This window comes from Erinaceus europaeus, chromosome 10 (assembly GCF_950295315.1).
Source record: "Erinaceus europaeus chromosome 10, mEriEur2.1, whole genome shotgun sequence".
Lineage (NCBI taxonomy): Eukaryota > Metazoa > Chordata > Mammalia > Eulipotyphla > Erinaceidae > Erinaceus > Erinaceus europaeus.
Genome location: NC_080171.1, coordinates 13,550,989 through 13,569,137, shown reverse-complemented (window position 1 = coordinate 13,569,137; position 18,149 = coordinate 13,550,989). Strand labels below are relative to the sequence as shown.

At 50.0% G+C, this 18,149-nt stretch overlaps 1 protein-coding gene across 4 annotated transcripts in view; it reads right to left on the bottom strand.

The window, feature by feature from the left end:
* Nucleotides 1-18,149, bottom strand: part of TBC1D2 (TBC1 domain family member 2) — a 70,299-nt gene extending 52,150 nt beyond the window's left edge. For 3 of the 4 annotated variants that reach the window (XM_060199108.1, XM_060199109.1, XM_060199110.1), the window contains exons 1-3: nt 17,635-18,149; nt 13,309-13,441; nt 5,307-5,451 (exon numbers count right to left, since the gene is read on the bottom strand). In XM_060199108.1, the coding sequence (XP_060055091.1) occupies nt 5,307-5,451; nt 13,309-13,441; nt 17,635-17,967 (611 nt within the window). In that variant the 5' untranslated portion in view covers nt 17,968-18,149. Of the gene's footprint in view, nt 1-5,306; nt 5,452-13,308; nt 13,442-17,634 lie in introns of those variants that run through there. The other variant, XM_060199111.1, reaches the window with a different exon arrangement.

Sequence of the window (18,149 nt, the reverse complement as noted above, 5' to 3'; positions counted from 1 at the left end):
TCTTGTCTGTTCCAGAGTTTAGTAACTTGCATTATTTCTTTGCCTCTCCAGCTCCAGGTTTGATAATTTTGTTGAGCTTTTCAAAGAACCATCATTTTTTGTTTTTTCTATTAAAGGGGAAATTAATGGTTTATGGTCGACAGTCAGTTATAGTAGTTGGTAGATGTGTAATATTCTCAGTTTTACGAGTAACACTCCACATCCACCTAGGTCCTCCTCTGCCACCGAGTTCCAGGACCTGAACCCTCCCCAACAACCATCATTTGACCTGAAACTTTTTTCTATTCCAGTATCAGTTCATTAAGAGAAATGTTAGCTTACAAGATTTTTTTTAAATCATCATACGGGTATATTTCCACATCCCCCCAAGATAGATATACCCTGAAACTACATTTTTTTTTTTTTTGCCTCCAGTTGCTGGGGGCTTGGTGCTGGCACTACGAATCCACTGCTTCTGGTGGCTTCCCTTCCACTTTTTTCCTCAATAGTACAGACAGAAATTGAGAGGGAAGGGTAGACAGAGAGGGAGAGAGAAAGATAGACACCTGCAGACCTGCTTCACTGCTTGTGAAGTGCTAAGTTGGGAGCCAGGGGCTCAAACCAGGATCCTTGCACTTTGTACTATGTGCATTTAACTATGTTTTCTACTGTCCATTTGCCCTGAAACTTCTTTTATTATTATTATTATTATTTTCATTTATTCCCTTTTGTTGCCCTTGTTTTATTGCTGTAGTTATTGATGTCGTCGTTGTTGGATAGGACAGAGAGAAATGGAGAGAGATGGAGAAGGCAGAGAGGAGGAGAGACAGACAGACACCTGCAGACCTGCTTCACCGCCTGTGAAGCGACTCCCCTGTAGGTGGGGAGCCGGGGGCTCGAACGGGGGTCCTTAACGCCGGTTCTTGTGCTTTGCGCCACCTGCGCTTAACCTGCTGCACCACTGCCCGACTCCCCTGAAACTTCTTTTTAAGTGAAATCAGAGGTGTTTTGTTCTTTTTTTTAATTGGCATAGTTGGCTCCAGAGCAGTAGAGAAGTGGAGCTGCACTACTGTGGACGGCACGGCTGACTAGCAGAGGGGGAAAGCAAGTCAGTCTAACCAGAATCAGAGAAGAGATCAGAACAGCACTCCCAACACTGTGCAATACTTTAACCTGATTTTTTCTTTTACCAGAGCACTACTCAGCTCAGGTTTATGGTGGTGCTCAAGATCGAACCTGGTGGCTCAGACATGGAAGTCTTTCTTGCATAACCAGGATGCTGTCACTCCAGCCCTGCCCCTGAAATCTGGTAACTGACTCTTCTTGATTGCTTAACATTTCCAAAGTCCTATTCAAAGACACCTGACTTCTGGGAGCAGCTACTTTCCTTTTTCTCGTCCTTACTCCCCATCAGAAAGAGTGGCGCGGTGGAGCTCTAGCTTAGAAGGTAAGGCTTGCGCTTTGCGCGCACAGGGCCCAGGTTTGGGGCCTGGCCCTACAGAGCAGGTCCTGTGCTGTGGTGTCTCTCATTCTCTCCGTTTCTCTGTTTGAATGAAAAAAGTGGCCAGGAACAGCAGAATCAAGTATTTATGAAGACCTGGCTCTGTAAAAAGAAGTAAGAATAAAATAAAAACAAATATATAAGATGAATTTAAAAAAATTCAGTAGAGCTGACATTTATGCTTATCATGCATAAGGACCTGGGTTCAAGTCCCCTGACTGGCCACCACAGGGGAGAACCACGCATGGCACCAAGGGAAGCTTTCCTGAGTGCTGGAGTGATAGATACTGTGGCGTCTTTCCTTCTCTTTATAGCTCCTTCTCAATCTTTCACCCTCTATCTAAAAATAAAATAAAAATGTAAAGCCCTTCTGATCAAGAGAATCATCACTGAGCACAAAGCCCCAGCAGAAGCTAAACTAACCTAAACTAAAACAGTTATTTAAAGAGAAAAACAGTGGATTAAGCACACATGGCACAAAGCGCAAAGACCGGCGTAAGGATCGCGGTTCGAGCCCCTGGCTCCCCACCTGCAGGGGAGTCGCTTCACAGGCAGTGAAGCAGGTCTGCAGGTGTCTATCTTTCTCTCCCCCTCTCTGTCTTCCCCTCCTCTCTCTATGTCTCTCTGTCCTATGTAACAACAATGACATCAGCAACAACAACAACAATAAAAAAAAAACAAGGGCAACAAAAGGGAAAATAAATAAATCATTAAAAAACAAAAAGCAAAACAAATAAATATCTGGCACTTCACATGACCCTTTCTTAGAGCCCAGGGTCCAGGCTGAACACTGCCTGCATTTACTACTTTAACCTTCACTGAACAGCCAAATGCAGTAAGGACCGTCATCATCATTAACTGTAGCCACAGAAATAGTTAAGTAGAGAGAGAGAAAAAGAGAGAGAGAGAAAGAGAGGGAGAGAGAGACACACACCAAGCATCAGAACTGGACACTTTGCTCCATGGTCCGAGGACCTGGCCGCCAGGATACCCTTTCAGAGGTTTGTACAGAGACCTCAACGAGAGCTCTGTGCACCTAACATGGTGTTCCCGAAGTTCCTTGGCCCCTTTCCCCTGAGTGTGGCCCAGATTCCTGCAGACCCCACAGGCAGCAAGCCCCAAGATCAGCTGGAGCAAGAGCAGGAACAACAGGCAAAGGCAGCCCTGTCTCTGCAAGGCCCTCAGCATCCCAGGGCACTTTTCTTGCACCACTGCCTTGAACCTTCTGTGGGTTACAAGTGCCAGAGGGAAGTAACTGCCCCACTCTCTGAAACTTCCTTCCTTTCTTGGCTTCTGCATATTCTCTGTTCTACTTCTCTTGTTAGTCTTTTGTCAGGCACCGATCTGGCTTAATCTTGGCGAGTCTGCCCTCAGTATACGCTGCTGGACCTCTCATTCCATCTCCCTCTCCTTGGCAGGCTTCCAAGCACCTAGTCCTCTCCTCGTGGCTCCTCTGGAAAGAAGATTCTCTGCCAGGCAACCTCCTTCATTCACCTTAAGGATCAACCATGCGCCAGCCACCCTCCCCACTCCCTCGAGTCTTTCGGCAGTCCAGAGCTCTCCCAGGAGAGTCAGGCCCCTGCATCCAAATGCACATGGAGTAGCTCTATCCCTAAAGACCTGCCTCTTTCCCTGAGACTGGGGTCACTGGGTATCTCCCAGCAGCCCAAGCAGATGTAGACATGGAAATCACAGAAGGGAACAGTGTGGGGGACATGCAGGGCTGGGTGCTGTTAATTCAAGGCAAGTGAGCAATCTAAAGGTGTCAGTTTATCTAAATCCACACAGAAAACAAGCACCCGGGTGCAAGATTAGCAAAGGGCACTGTTTGGATTCCTGAAAGTGTCCATTCCTTCAGCTAAAGCAGAACAGCAACTTCAGATAATACTTATTAAGTGCTTACTGAGCTCAGCTCTAAAGCAGTGTGCATGTATGTGTTAACCCACTCAACCCCGGCTTCATGCCGACATGATTCCACTGAGCCTGGCAGGTCTTTTCTTCAGAGAGAGACAGAAAAGGGGAGGCAAAGAGGGATGGAAAGGAGAGACATCACAGCACCACTCCACCATTCCCAAAGCTTCTCTTAGTGCCATGCATTATGCTCTCATGTGTGCTGTCAGGGGCTTGAGTCTGGGCCCTTGCTCATGGTAAAGTGTACACTCTACTGGGTGAGCAATCTCCTGGCCCCACTCACATGAACAATCATAAGGCAAGCACTACTAAATCGATATTTGCTACCAGCTGAATTATGGCACAGGGAAATCCAATTGCCAAAGACAGCACAGCCCGGGGCTGTGGAGTCACCTGGCTTGAAAACCCAACCAAACAACCCCAGAGCACCCGCTCCCCTCTGGCTTCTGGTGGAGCTTATGGGATGAACCTGGGACCTCAGAGCCTCAGGCATGAACGTTTTAGCATAACCACTATGCTACAACTCTGGTCCAAACCCAGGCAACCTGGTTCCCAGACCACACTGCTATCGTCTTAGAAATTATTTAAAGTGAAGCCCGACAAGGGGAGATTATATACATATAACATGTAGTTAAATGGCAAAAAAGTAGCTGAGATATAATCAACATGCACTAAAGTACACAGGTGAGGAAAGAAGAGTTGTCGGCAGACATCCGTGACACCAGACTGGACCATCCCATCACGCCTCATTCACCGTGAGCTCACATTTTCCCACAGACAGAAATGTGGGGGAAAGGAGACTCGCCAAACGCTAAGAATGCTTGTCAAGATGACATGGTTATACGTAAGAGTCATACCCTTTACATGTTTCCTACCAATATTATGTACTGGGCCAGGGAGATAGCATGCAGGACTTGTATGCCCAAGGCTTCAGATTCGATCTGAACACCATTACCATTACATGTCAGAGGTGAGCAGAACTCTGGTCTCATGAAAAAAATATTTTGTATACATTACTAATTTATTTTTGGATAGAGACAAAGAGAAATTGAAAGGAAAGGGGGAGACAGAGAAGGAAGAGAAGGGGCCAGGTGGTGGCACACCTGGTTAAGCACACATGTTACAATGTGCCAGGACCTGGGTTTGAGCCCCCTGTCTCCACCTGCAGGGGGAAAACATTGTGAGTGGTGAGGCAGTGCGGCAGGTGTCTCTCTGCCTTTCTCTCTCTCCCCTTCCCTCTTGATTTCTGGCTGTCTCTATCCTATAAATAAAGATAATTTAAAAAAGTGTTAAAATGACTTGAAGAGAGAGGGAAAGAGAGAGGGAAAGAGAGATACCTGCAGCATTGCTTCACTGCTCATGAAGCATTCTCTTGCAGGTGGGGACTGAGGACCTGATCTGCTTCTGTGCACTGTAACGTGTGTGCTCTGCCATGTGGGCCACCACCCAGCCCGTTTCATGAAAATTAACAATCCTTACACGTAAGGATCCCGGTTCCAGTCCCCCCCCCCCCCCCCCGGCTCCCCACCTGCAGGGGAGTCACTCCACAGGTGGTGAAGCAGGTGTCTATCTTTCTCTCCCCCTCTCTCCCCCTCTCTGTCTCCCCCTCCTCTCTCCATTTCTCTCTGTCCTATCCAACAACGATGACATCAATAACAACAACAACAACAATAACTACAACAATAAAAAAAGGCAACAAAAGGGAAAATAAATATATATAAAAAAGAAAACCAACAAACTAATCTTTAAAAGTAAAACAGAACAAACAAACCAACCTACTATTTTGCAGATGAGGACAAAGGTGACAGCAGAGTCCCCAGGATACTCCCCAGACTCACATTCGTGCAGCCAAGTCCCACCAGACCACTTGAGCTCCTGTAAAAGGCTGCCCCTCTTTCAGCCCACTGCCACTTACTGTATTTCAGTTCCCAGGTGCTTGAGGGAAATGTTCTGAAGAGCCAAGGGCAGGGCGGGGACTGGTCTCAAGGCAGCTTCCAGGCCCACCTGCCCAGCAGGCGTTTTCACCGGGTGCAGGAATTCCGGCTCTGCCTCCTCTTGCTCTGGGGAACAGAGGAAGTGGAAGTCACTCCACAGGGAGAGGTGCGTGGGGAGCGGCAGCGCAAGCCTCTGTCTAGGTGAACCTCAAGAGAGAGGCAGGCTGGGGCACAGTGGACCAAATGTTGGACTCCCAAGCATGAGGTCCTGAGTTCAATTCCTGGCAGCGCATGTGCCAGAGTGATGCCTGGTTCTTTCTCCTCCTAGCCCTCTCATTAACAAATAAACAAAGCACTTAAAAAATTCAAGCCCAAAGTCACTTTATCATTAAAAGGGGGGAGGGAGGTAGGCTTTCCATTATGTAGCCAGTAAAATGACTCATTTTTACTGGCACAGATTTTCTGGAAATCTCTCTCTCTCTCTTTTTTTTTTTAAAGAATTTTTTTCTTTTTTTTTTTTTTCTTTTACATTTATTTTCTTTTTACTTTTTTAACCAGAACACTACTCAGCTCTGGCTTATGGTGGTGCTGGGGATTGAACCTGGGACCTCAGAGCCTCAGGCTTGAAAGGCTTTTGCATAACCATTATGCGGTCTCCCCAGGCCCAGAAATCTCTTTAAGATATGCAGAAGTTGGTGTGTTGCACCAAAGTGCAGGACTCTGGGGGTGGGGAGAGTGTTCAGGTCCTGGAACATGATGGAAAAGGACCTAGGTGGGGGTTAGTGTCATGTGGAAAATGGGAGAAATGTTACACGTGTACCAACTACTGTATTTTGTCCCCTCAATAAAGGGGACAACATGCAGAAGTACAGACATTTCTGCATTTGAGCATTCATGGGGGGGGGGTGCAGCCTGAACTGTCAAGAGGCTCATCCCGGCACTGCTCAGCCTCAAACTTGAAATAACTTCGAGATCTGTGGAAAAGTCACCATAGATCACGACACTCTGACATAGTAGATTCCTACTCAAGCATTGACAACAACGCCAATGAAGAATGCTTAAGAATGAGGGACAGGGCCGGCAAGACAGCTTACCTAGGAAGGTGCCTGCCTTACCATGCATATGGCCCAGCCTGGAGCCTGGCCCCTACCACACTGGGGAACATTTGGGTGCTGTGGTATCTTTCCCCTGTCCCTGTCTCTATTTCCATCTGAAAAAGTCAGCTCAGGTGATAACCCAGGAACAACTATAAAAGAATGAGGGAACATGCATGGGGTTTATCACTCTATATTGGAATTAATATATTAGCGTATATTAATTTTTCTAACAATTTATAGGTGGAAAAGTCAATGGGGGGATTGGGCAGTAGTGAAGTGGGTTAAGTGCCGGTGGTGTAAAGTGCAAAGACCGGTGTAAGGACACCAGTTGGAGCCCCCAACTCCCCACCTGCAGGGGGGAAGCTTCAGGGGTGGTGAAGCAGGTCTGCAGGTGTCTGTCTTTCTCTCCCCCTCTGTCTTCCCCTCCTCTCTCCATTTCTCTCTGTCCTATCCAACAACAGCAGCAGTGACAGCAACAATAATAACCACAACAACAATAAACAACAAGGGCAACCAAAGGGAAAAAGTAGCCTCCAGGAGCAGTGGATTCGTAGTGCAGGCACCGAGCCCAGCAATAACCCTGGAGAGAGAGAGCGAAAAAAAAAAAGAGAAACCAGACTGTAGGGAGCTCTGGGGTAGAGACAGATTCCTTCCAACTCAAGTCCGGGAAATCTTTCTGGAGGAAGGCTGCCAGGGTTGGGCCTGGAGCTCTGGAGGTGATCTGCACTTGCAGGAGCGAGTGTGTAAGTGCAGGAGAAAGCCATGGGTTCCAGCCCCAGAGCTGAGGTGGTGGGGAGGGAGGATGTCGAGGACACAGAGCTGGAAAGATCAGGCAGGACAGGGGTGGCTCAGAGCAGAGCTCACCTGACTGGAGCCAGAGCTGCTGGGGCAAGCTGGGAGCACTGAACTGACAGAGTAGGAAAGGCTAGAAGGACTAGGGCCAAGGACTGAGGCACTGCTGCCTTTGTCCTCTCCCAGGCCTGGGTCCCACAGGTTTTAAAGCAGGAGGAATATTCTCCACCCTATCATGTACGAACGTTTAGGCCATGCTATGGACTCAAAGCTGTCAAAGCAGTGTTCCTCTCAGACTCTCAGCTGATTTAGACGGATGGCAGTTTTCTTGTCAGTCGATGCTTTGACCATCTTTATTTTCCCTTATTCTGAACAAATGAGAAATCACATTTTTTTTAAGAGTTTAGTGTTGGGAGTCAGGTGGTAGCGCAGCGGGTTAAGTGCATGTGGTGCAAAGCACAAGGACAGGCAAGGATCCTGGTTCAAGCTCCTGGCTCCCCACCTGCAGGGGAGTCACTTCACAGGTGGCGAAGCAGGTCTGCAGATGTCTATCTTTCTCTCCCCCTGTCTTCCCCTCCTCTCTCCATTTCTCTCTGTCCTGTCTAACAATGACAAAATCAATAATAACAACAATAATAACTACAACAATGAAAAACAACAAGGCTAACAAAAGGGAAAATAAACAAATATAAAAAATTTTTAAAAAAAGAAAGAAAAGGAGTTGAGTGTCTTGGCAAGTCCATTACTAACTGCCAACATCTGGTTTCCTGCGACTCCCACCTGTGGCCCCAGATCTACTCGGAGACCACAGAGAATTACGGTTGATTGGTGTCCTCAGTGAGGAGCCAGCCGCTCAGAGAGGGTGGGTTTACTGGCCAGCGTCACACAGCTGCAGCACAGCAGTGCACTTGAAGGCAATTGTTTGCTTTTCTACTCACATCATGTGCTTTGTTAAGGCAGCCTTTCTGACAAGCAGAAAATTCTAAGAAGGGCTTGGCAAGGGAGGTTCCCAGTACAAAGGGGTGTCCAACATCTTGTCCAACAAGATGGAGACAACCCAGGGAAGGTTAGCATGTCCTGTTGGAAACAGGACTGAATAGCCCAGGATTTGGTCTGGGGCCTCTGGGGTTCTCCACTGTGAAGGAAAGCCTCAGTGACAGGACTTCACAGAGAAGTTCCAGTGGCATTTCACTGTGGTTATTGTCCCTTCCTTCTTTTTTTTGCCTCCAGGGTTATTGCTGGGGCTTGGTGCCAGCACTACGAATCCACTGCTCCTGGAGGCCATCTCCCCCCATGTTACTGGATAGGACAGAAAAATTGAGAGAGGAGAAGGAGATAGAGATGGAGAGAGAAAGACACCTGCGGACTCACCACTTGTGAAATGTTGCGTCCTCCCCCCACCCCACAGGTAGGGAGCCAGGGGCTTGAACTGGGAACCTTGCACGGGTCCTTGTACGATGTGTGCTTAACCAGGTGCTCCACCACCCGGCCCCGTTATTGTCTCGTATGAGTACTAGGGGCTATGCCATCGATCACTAGAGTAACCGATCCAGGTCAGAGGTCACTGCTTCCCCAAAGGGTCCCAGGTACATGAGCCGTTAGCTGCTTCCTCTGCTTGATGGGGGAGAGTGAGTCTGTAGTCAAGGGTTCTCGCTGTCTGACCTTGTGTGGGTCCCTTAGCCTCTGTAAGCCTCACCTTCCTTGTCTGTGAAATGGGGTGACAGCAGCTCCCCCACAAGACTATTGGGAGGATTAGATGACGTGATGTGTGTCAAGTGAGAAAACGGGCAGGAAGCGGTGTGTGGACTTTATGATGATACACATTTACCAAAGTGCTTGCTTGGTAAACTCCGTCCAACTCTGGCAACCTACTATTACTCTCAACCCCTTGATCTTTCTTGCTTTTCGTGGAGACGACTGCTTAGGTAAAGTCTACAGGGAGGGAGCAAAGGCTGCACACAACACGTCTTGCATGTTCTTGGTTCAAGGGTAGTAATAAGACTTTAAAAAAAAAAACAAAAAAACAAGACGAAGTGTCTGTGAATCAAAGTCAGATGTGAGTCAGGAGATTTCTGCTGGTCTGAGAGCAGACTCCTGTTTCCTTCCAGGAAGGGTGGAGGCCAGAGGAGGTGGGGCAGCCTGCTAGCTGCTGGCACATTCAGGGCCTGACGGCTTGCTCAACTCCAGAGTGCCTTTCTTCCTTAGTTTCTTTTTAAATTTTAGTTGGTATATGTTATTTAAACATTCTTATTTATTCAATTTTGGATAGAGACAGAAATTGAGAGGGAAGGGGGAAATAAGAGAGGAACAGAGAGGCCTGCAGCACTGCTTCACCATTGCGAAGCCTCCCCCCTGTAGGTGGGGATGTGGGGGCTTGAACCTGGGCCCTTGACCATCAGACCATGTGTATGTATGCTACCTGGTAGCCACTTCTCAGTCCTGAGAATAGCTTTTCTGGCTGGGCTGAGGGAAGGTTCCACAGGAGCCCATGGTCCAGAAGGGCGAGGGTCTGTTGTGGCTTCAGGGGAGGAGGCCTTGAGTTCCTGAGTTTCCCACCAGCACCCTCCTGGGAAGACTGGTTTTGTGGCAGTGACTCCGTTCCCCTCATACCCAGGGCTAGGGCTGGCTCAGAAGAAGCCTGGCCAAGTATGTGACACCAAAGGCACAGAATTCAAGAACCCAGCACAGTAACAGAACCTGTGGGGTTTTGAAGCCACTCTTTCGGTAATGGGGGTCTTTCCATTTCAGCTTCGGATACAGCAGGGTTCTGTTATTGGGAGTGTTTCTTGTTGCCTCCAATCTGAGTCTGATCTCTGGCAAATGTGTCTACCCAGGCCCCAGGCTGTGGTTCTCTGCACAGTCCAGAGTATCTGGCTTTCTGACAACTGGGGAGTAGAGGGATGGGAGAAGGGCAGAATCAGGGCCAGGAGATAGCATAGCGGTTTACAAAACAGACTTTCATGCCTGTGACTTGGGAGGTTCAACTGCTGCCACCCCAACAAGCCAAAGCTGAACAGAGTTCTTGCCATAAAAGGAGTGCAGAAACAGAAACAGACCCTTCCCCAGACGGAGCACTTACAAGCAAAAAACACCCGGAAGGTTCTCCAAAGGGAGTCCTAATTACTATGAACCATAAACAGCAGCTATTACAAGACACAGTGTACATGTATTTACATACGTATACATATAATTCCGTGCTACTAGGGCAGCACATACTACGCTCCCAGCATTAAGGGCTTCGCACTGTTTTCCTCGTTTAATGATGGGGACGGGGATGACAAAGACATCGCCCCCCAACCTTGATGGCTCGTGGGTAAAATGTGACAGGCCCTGCTAGGGTTGTCTGAAAAAAAGTGTTAGGGCTCATACAGCCTAGAAGGCCTTCAAACCTCTGAAGAGGTGGTATGGGAGCTTGGCATGGACAAGCAGAAGGGACTTACCCAGCTGCCCCTGGTTCTGCAGAAGCACTGAGCTTGCACAAGGTGGGTGAGGCCAGGATGGCCAGGCCCTGAGCACTGTGCAGAGAAGCTGTGACTGGGACTTGGGGCCTGGGGACCGGGTTTTCCTTGTAGCTCTGGTTGCATGGAGGAGGCAGGTCAGGATGTGGGAGCCACTGAGAGGAGGCTGCAGTGGTCTCCCCAGTTCAAAGCTGCAGCCCAGCAGACGGGAGGGAGTGCCTGCCTTGCAAGCATGAAGTCTGGAGATCCAGCCCCAGCATCACATGTGCCAGGGCAGTGCTCTGGGATTCTCTCTCCCTCTCCCTCTCTACAGAACGCGTGAATATAAAAATAAAAATTAAGGGGGTCAGGTGGTAGCCCAGCAGGTTAAGTTGGAACAAAGCGTAAGGATCCCGGTTTGAGATCCTGGCTCCCCACCTTCATGGGCGGTGAAGCAGGTCTGCAGGTGTCTGTCTTTCTCTCTCCCTCTCTGCCTTTCCCCTCCTCTCTCCATTTCTCTCTGTCCTATCCAACAACAATGACTGCAGTGACAACAGTAATAATGACAACAACAAGGGTAACAATAAGGGCAACAAGATGGGAGAAATGGCCTCCAGGAGCAGTGGATGTGTAGTGCAGGCACTGAGCCCAGCGATAACCCGGGAGGCAAAAAATTAAATTAAAAAAAAAACTTAAAAAAAAAAAACCCTGAGGCTTGACCATAGGCAGCAGCAGGGTGGCACGGTGTCAGGGTGGGGGGGGGGTGGGGGAGCCTGGGTCTGATGTGTAGGTCAGAGGGCAGGCGTGGCTGGCACTAGTGACTGGCGTGGCTCACTGAGTTCACTGAGTTAGAGGAAGGGCGAGGGTGGCTCTCAACTGCTGAAGCAAGTGGGGAGAAGGAGGGCCAGTGATGGAGGGAGCCGCAGCTGGGCAAGAAAAGTGATGGGCTGAGAAAGTGCGTCTGGGGGTCACAGATGGGCAGGTTCGGGGCTGGCGTGGTCTAGGAGGCTCAGAAGAGCGGGTGTCCTGCTACAAGCCATTCAGCTTTTCAGGCCGGCTGCCCAGCCCAGCATGCTCAGCATTGGGGACTGTGGGTGGTCTGTCCAGTCTCCCGACCTGCATTCAGATTCCTGGCTGTGGCAGGGGGTGAGAAGACTCCTCACACTGGGATATTCTAGGGTTTGGGGGTTAAGAAATTTTATTTGTGGATTGTGTGTGGGGGAGAGGTAAAGATTCTATTTTGTGAGGACACGGGAGATAAAAAAAATCACTGATCTACTCAATTCACAGTACAAAAAAAGAATTCAACAGTAAGAAGTGACAACCGTGTTTTCTCATTACTCTAACAGGAACTCTGTGAATGTCCCTTCCCTGCCTCCTTCTCGCTCTCTCTCTTTCTCTCCCTCCCTCCCTCCCTTTCTTTCATTTTTTGGTCATCACTGGGGCATACTGCTCCAGGATGATTTTCTTAGAGAGAGAGAAAGAGACAGAGAGGCAAGAGGGAAAGACACCACAGCACTAAAGCTCCCTCCAAAGTGGTGGAGGCCAGGCTCGAACCTGAGTCTCACACATAGCAAAGCAGGCAACTTCCCAAGTGAGCTGTCTCACCAGCCCCACATTTTATTTCTTTTTAATTTTTTTTAATTTAGAGGGGAGGGGGAAATAGAGAGGGAGAGAGAGACAGAGAGACACCTGCAGCCCTGCTTCAACACTTGTGAAGCTTTCCCCCTGCAGGTGGGGGTCGGGGGCTCAAACCCGGGTCCTTGCACACTGTAATGTGTGTGCTTAACCAGGTGTGCCACTGCCTGGCCCCCCCAAGTTTTATTTCTTGAGCCCTTCTCATCGTAATCATCAGAACAGTATCCAACATTTATTGATGGAGCTCTAGCAATGTGTAGGCTTGTTCCAACCACTTAAGGTATATGGATTAATTTCATCCTCATAGTAACTTTTAAAATTTTCTTTTTAAAACATTATTATTATTTTACTTGTTGGATAGAGACAGCCAGAAATTGAGAGGAAGGGGGAGATATATATATATATATATATACAGAGAGAGAGAGACACCTGTAGCCCTGTTTCACCAGTCAACAAAGCCTTCCCCCTGCAGGTGGGGACTGGGGACTTGAATGTGGATCCCTGCGCACTGTAACACGTGCACTCAACCAGGTGCGCCACCACCTGGCCCCTCTCATAATGATCTTAAGAGGATTTACTAGCCCTATTTTATTGTATTTTTTTAAAAGATTTTATTTATTTATGAGAAAGATAGGAGGAGAGAGAAAGAACCAGACATCACTCTGGCACATGTGCTGCAGGGGATCAAACTCAGGACCTCATGCTTGAGAGTCCAAAGCTTTACCACTGCGCCACCTCCTGAACCACTACTAACCCTATTTTAAAGAGAAGGAACTGAACCTTAGAAAGGTTAAGGCACCTGTCTAAGGATCAGAGGATCCTTACAGAGGATCAGGCCTTGAACCCGGGCAGTCAGGCCTCCGAGCCCATGTTCTTGCCCTCTGTGCTGTCCTACTGTCCTACTTGACCCCAAGTCACATTCCTGGCTCTGGGCTTCTTCTGCCGAGAGCACCTCCAGCTCACTCTCAACGGGGGTGGGGGGACAGGGTGTGCAGGCAGGAGGGGAGCCCGCTGGGTACCTAGCTCAAGGCGCAGGGCGGGCCCGTTCCCTGTCAGGGCAGCTTCTGGTGGAGCGGGCGGGCTGCTGTGGAACTCCCAGCGTCTCATCTGCAGCTGCTGCAGCCAGTACAGCATCACTTGCTTGTCGGCGGCCTGAGAAACACAAGGGTTAGCTGGTAAGTAAAGCCTTTGCCCTCAGACAAAGCCTTTGCAATAGGGAGGGGGGGAGACTTGTTGACTCTCTTTCCCAGGGTGGGAGAAGCTAACTGTGGAGAGGTGCCCCCACTGAAGCAGCACATGCTTCTTGGTGACAGAAGATATCTGAGCTCCCACTCGGAGGTTCCCAGCCTTCCTGGGTCTCGGTGTCCTCACAGGACAATGTGAGGGTGAAGGGAGGTGGGGAAGTGCAGTCCTGGCACCGTACCTGGCACACTGGAGGTGCTCAAGATGTGGTAAAGGAATTCACAGGATCTGACAGACAGAGAAGGAAGAGGTCAGGCAGGGGCACACTGGCTAAGGGCACATAGTACGAAGCACAAGGACTGCAGCGTCGAGCTCCACACCACACCCACCACCAAAGTTCTGTGTCCCACCCTCCCACCTACCAAAGATAGCCACCAGACTTTGCACAAGTCTTGGGGAATTAATGTTTTACATTCAACAGGAAATACAATAGTTTGTACATGCATAACATTCCCCAGTTTTCCACATAACAATACAACCCCTACTAGGTTCCCCCCCCACACACACACCCCAGAGTCTTTTACTTTGGTGCCATACGCCAATTCCATTTCAGGTTCTACTTGTGTTTTCTCTTCTGATCTTGTTTTTCAACTGCTGCCTGAGAGTGAGATCATCCCATATTCATCCTTCTGTTCCAAGTCAGAATTTCAACACTCTTTCTTTCTGTCTGTCTCTCTCTGTTTCTCTCTCTCTCTCCCTTTCCCTGTCCCTCTCTCCCTCTCTCCCTCTCTCCCTCCCTCTCTCCCTGCCTCCAGGATTATCTCTGGAGCTTGGTACCTATACTACAAATCCACTGTTCCTGGTGGCTATTTTTTCCATTTTTTGGTGGTTGTTGGATAGAACAGAGAGATACAGAGAAAGGAGGGGAAGACAGAAGGAGAGAGATAAAGACAGATACCTGTAGACCTGCCTCACCACCTCTCTGCAATCTTACAACCTTGTAACATACTACTAATAACAAAAAAGTTATTTAAAAAAATAATAAGAGAAGGAATTCTGACTTGGGTGAGGTCCTGGCGCCGTCTTTACACCTTGGTAGCTTTTTCTATAGGGTGGGTGGGGGTGCACTGAGGTCATGGCTGACTGGGGCTGGAAAGCTGACCGCACACTACAACAATGTGATGGCACCTTACAGGCACCGGAGACAAGCTAACATCTGATGGTGGTCACGAGTCCCCGGCACGCGCAGTTCAATCCCCACTCTGGCATCCATTCCCTTGCTGCCTCCTCCAGGAAGTAGGCAGGCAGGAAAGGTCAGCCCCTGCTACAGACGGACGCAGCAACAAAGGCTCTGAGTTCACCCGGGGTGGTAGTGGGAGACTAGGTCTCGGAGGCTCTGAGTTTATGTCTCCCAGTTCCAGATCAGAGCTTTTTTGTTTGGTTGGTTTTGGTTTTATTCACTTCTTACCAGAATACTGTTCAGCTCTGGGTTTGGTGGTTATAGGGGTTCAACATGGTACCTCAGAGCCTCAGGCATGAAATTCTCTTCGCACAACCATTATGTTATCTCCCCAGCCCAGACCAGAGCTTTGTGGTAAAACATGCCCTGGAGGTTGAGAAGGCATGGGAGCAGTTGAGCCACAGCAGTGGGGTGTCTCACTGGGAGTGGATAGTGACCCTCAGAGCTACCCATGCTCAAGTTGTGTAAACACAGCAGTGGGCTGTGGGGCAACCCTCCCCCCTGCTCCCCTCCCTTGAAGAGGCCCAAGGAGGGGAGGTGTGCATAAGACCAGCAGCACCTGTGAAGGAGGCCCTTGACTTGCTAGGAGCTAAGAGGTCAGAGAAAACGGTGTCTACCAGTCTTCTCATTCTCTTTTCTGAGGGGTCTTCACTCCCGCTAGGCCTTCCCTGACCTTGTTCTGACAAGTTCTAGTCCAGACCCACGTTTCCTACCTTATTATTTCCTTTGCCAGGTATATATTGAGTACCTACTACCTGTGTCAGGAGCTGAAGCAGGCACTGGGTCCTGCTGTGAGTCAACATTCATGCTCCCTGCCCCCTTGAATCCTGAGAGTCTGCTGAGGGGGACACACATCTGGATGTTCCACTGGCCCATCTTGGGTTCCCCCTGGTCAGGGGCCAATCCACAGGCACTCGGCCATCTCGATTCCTCCTCACACCCGTGATGAACCCCCAGACCACCAGCCTTCCTATCTCATTATTCTCTACTTTGGAGTCAGACCGAATCTCCTGCATTTTCTGGTCTCACAGTGCATTCCTTGCCTAGAGCTCCTTGGCAGTTTCCCCCAGTCTACAGAACAAAGTCCCAACTCACAAATACCTCTCCCTCACTTCTCCCACTTCATCCTTTTTGGCATCTGGCATTTTTGTGGACACCCTGGACTGTGTCATGTTTTCTCCTAGCTTGGTCCACAGAGAGTTCTTGGCTGGGAAAGCCTTCTATCTTCCATCTGCTGGTAGGAAGCTGATATCCTCTTGCAAGTCCCAGCGACTGGCCCTTCTCTGCGATGCCCTCTCTGGAACTGGCCTCTCCTGACAGCGCCCTGTTCTGGCACAGGCCCAACACTACTGTGCACGCAGCCTCTCTGTTGGTGTCACATCAGACAAGACCGGTTTGATTACCTGGGGGGGGGGGATCTGATTGGGCCCCCTCCCCAGTGCCCAGCTCAGTCAGGCATACACAAAGAGACAGCAGAGATAACCATTCAACCAGGGAGGAGGCACAGAACCTGTAAAACTCCTTCCCTTCCGGGCCTGAACTCCTGGTTCCCATTATCACACTCGGTCAGTGTCAGGTGGCTAAGGGGAACTGAAGCTGCAGGCCACCATCGGGACACTCTTGGTGCCCAACTGGCTGGCAGTGAGGGTGCAGATGTGGGAAAAGGAGGCAGGGCTAGGAGAGCTGTCTCCCAGCAAGACTCTCTCATGAGCAAGGATCGCACAATGCTTGGCTGACATCTGTCCTTCCAGTGCGGCTCCTCCTTTTGATCTGAACCTTCAGGTCTTGGCTCTACCAGCATGTGTGCTCAACAAACATTTTTTTTTTTTTTTTTTCTTTTGAGCACCCACTTTGAGCCAGGCTGTTGTATTCAAGGGACTCAGATCAACCTATTTTAGGTGCTGTGATGTGTCTGCCACTCTAAACATTCCCTGTTTTAAATCTCGGACTATCTACATCCTGACGAGTTTGGTCGGTAACTTACCCAAGGTCCCAAAGCAGGTAAGTGACTGATGCAGAATTCGAGCTCATGTTTGACTGATCTCAAAGCATGTGACGCTTCCAGTTTCTGGGTTTTTCTCAGTCCTGATAAACAAACCTACCCTTCCGTGCTGATGGGAATACAGGTCCAAACATGCTTCAGTAAACAATCTCGGTTCAGGTGAAAACAAAGTGCTCTCTCCCTAGACCTTGTTTGCATTCTCTAAACCCTGGGCAACAATGACAGGAAAAGGGAATCAGAGTAGGAGGACTGCCAAGTCTGTATCTTAAGCACTCTTTAGCTGCAGGTAAGGCAGTCAGGGGACTAATTGCCTTGCAGGGGACTCTACATGGCACTGACGCAAAGAGACTACAGGGTTTTTGTTTGTTTTTGTTTTAACAGAGCACTGCTCAGCTCTGAGTTGTGGTAATACAGGGGATTGAACCTGGGGCTTTGGAGCCTCGGGCATGAGAGTCTCTCTTCAAAATAATTTTTACATCTTTATTTATTGGATAGAGACAGCCAGAAATCGAAAGGGAAGGAGGTGACAGAGAAGGGAGAAAGACAGAGACACCTGCCACACTGCTTCATCACTCGCAAAGCTTTTCCCTTTTCCCTTGTAGATCAGCTCGAACCCGGGTCCTTGGGCATTGCAGCCTGCGCGCCCAAGCAGGTGCGCCACTCCCCACCCCATGAGAGCCTCTTTGCACAATAACCATTAAGCTATCTACCCCCATGCTGGAGACTACTGGGTTCCAAGCGTGAACTCCATCGCCATCTTTCTGTGTCTGTTTCTTGATCCTGAAAATGGGTCCAGCAGCTCTGCCCTGCCGTGGGGGGGGGGGGGCCCAAATGAGGAAGTGGGTGTGGGTGCATAAGTCCTCTGGGCGGCCGTGGGGTGAGGGCAGGCAGTCCCAGCCACGTCCCCGTGGCCCCCTTTACCTTCAGGGTGATGACCCTGCTGGGGGTCTTGATCTCGAAGGTCCCTTCCTCCGCATCCGCCTTGCAGTCGAAGGCCGCGCAGGCCAGGTCGATGCTGTCCAGGGGGTTGGCGTCCTGCGCGGTGCGCGAGTAGTACAGGTGACATTTCTTCTCGTCGTAGCAGAACCAGCGGGACTTCCAGCCTCGCAGGGGCCCTTTGCCGCCGAACTTGCTCAGATACCCGCAGAGCTTCGTGGGGGCCGCCTCCAGGGGCCGGGGGGGCCCCTCCGCGTCCTCGGGAGGCGACGCCCCTGCAGACCCGGGGGCAGCGGGGTTATCCCGGGTGCCCTCCATCGCCGCCCTGACCGCACAGGGATCCGCTGCTCCGGCCAGATCCCGGGGACTCGGGGCACCTAGGGAGAGGCAGGTAAGGGGGATCCCTGAGGATCTGTCTGCCTCCTGGGACCGGCTGCAGCGATCGCGACCTACCGGCCGGGCAGGTTCCCCCGCCTCCCTCACGTGGACCGGGCACGCAG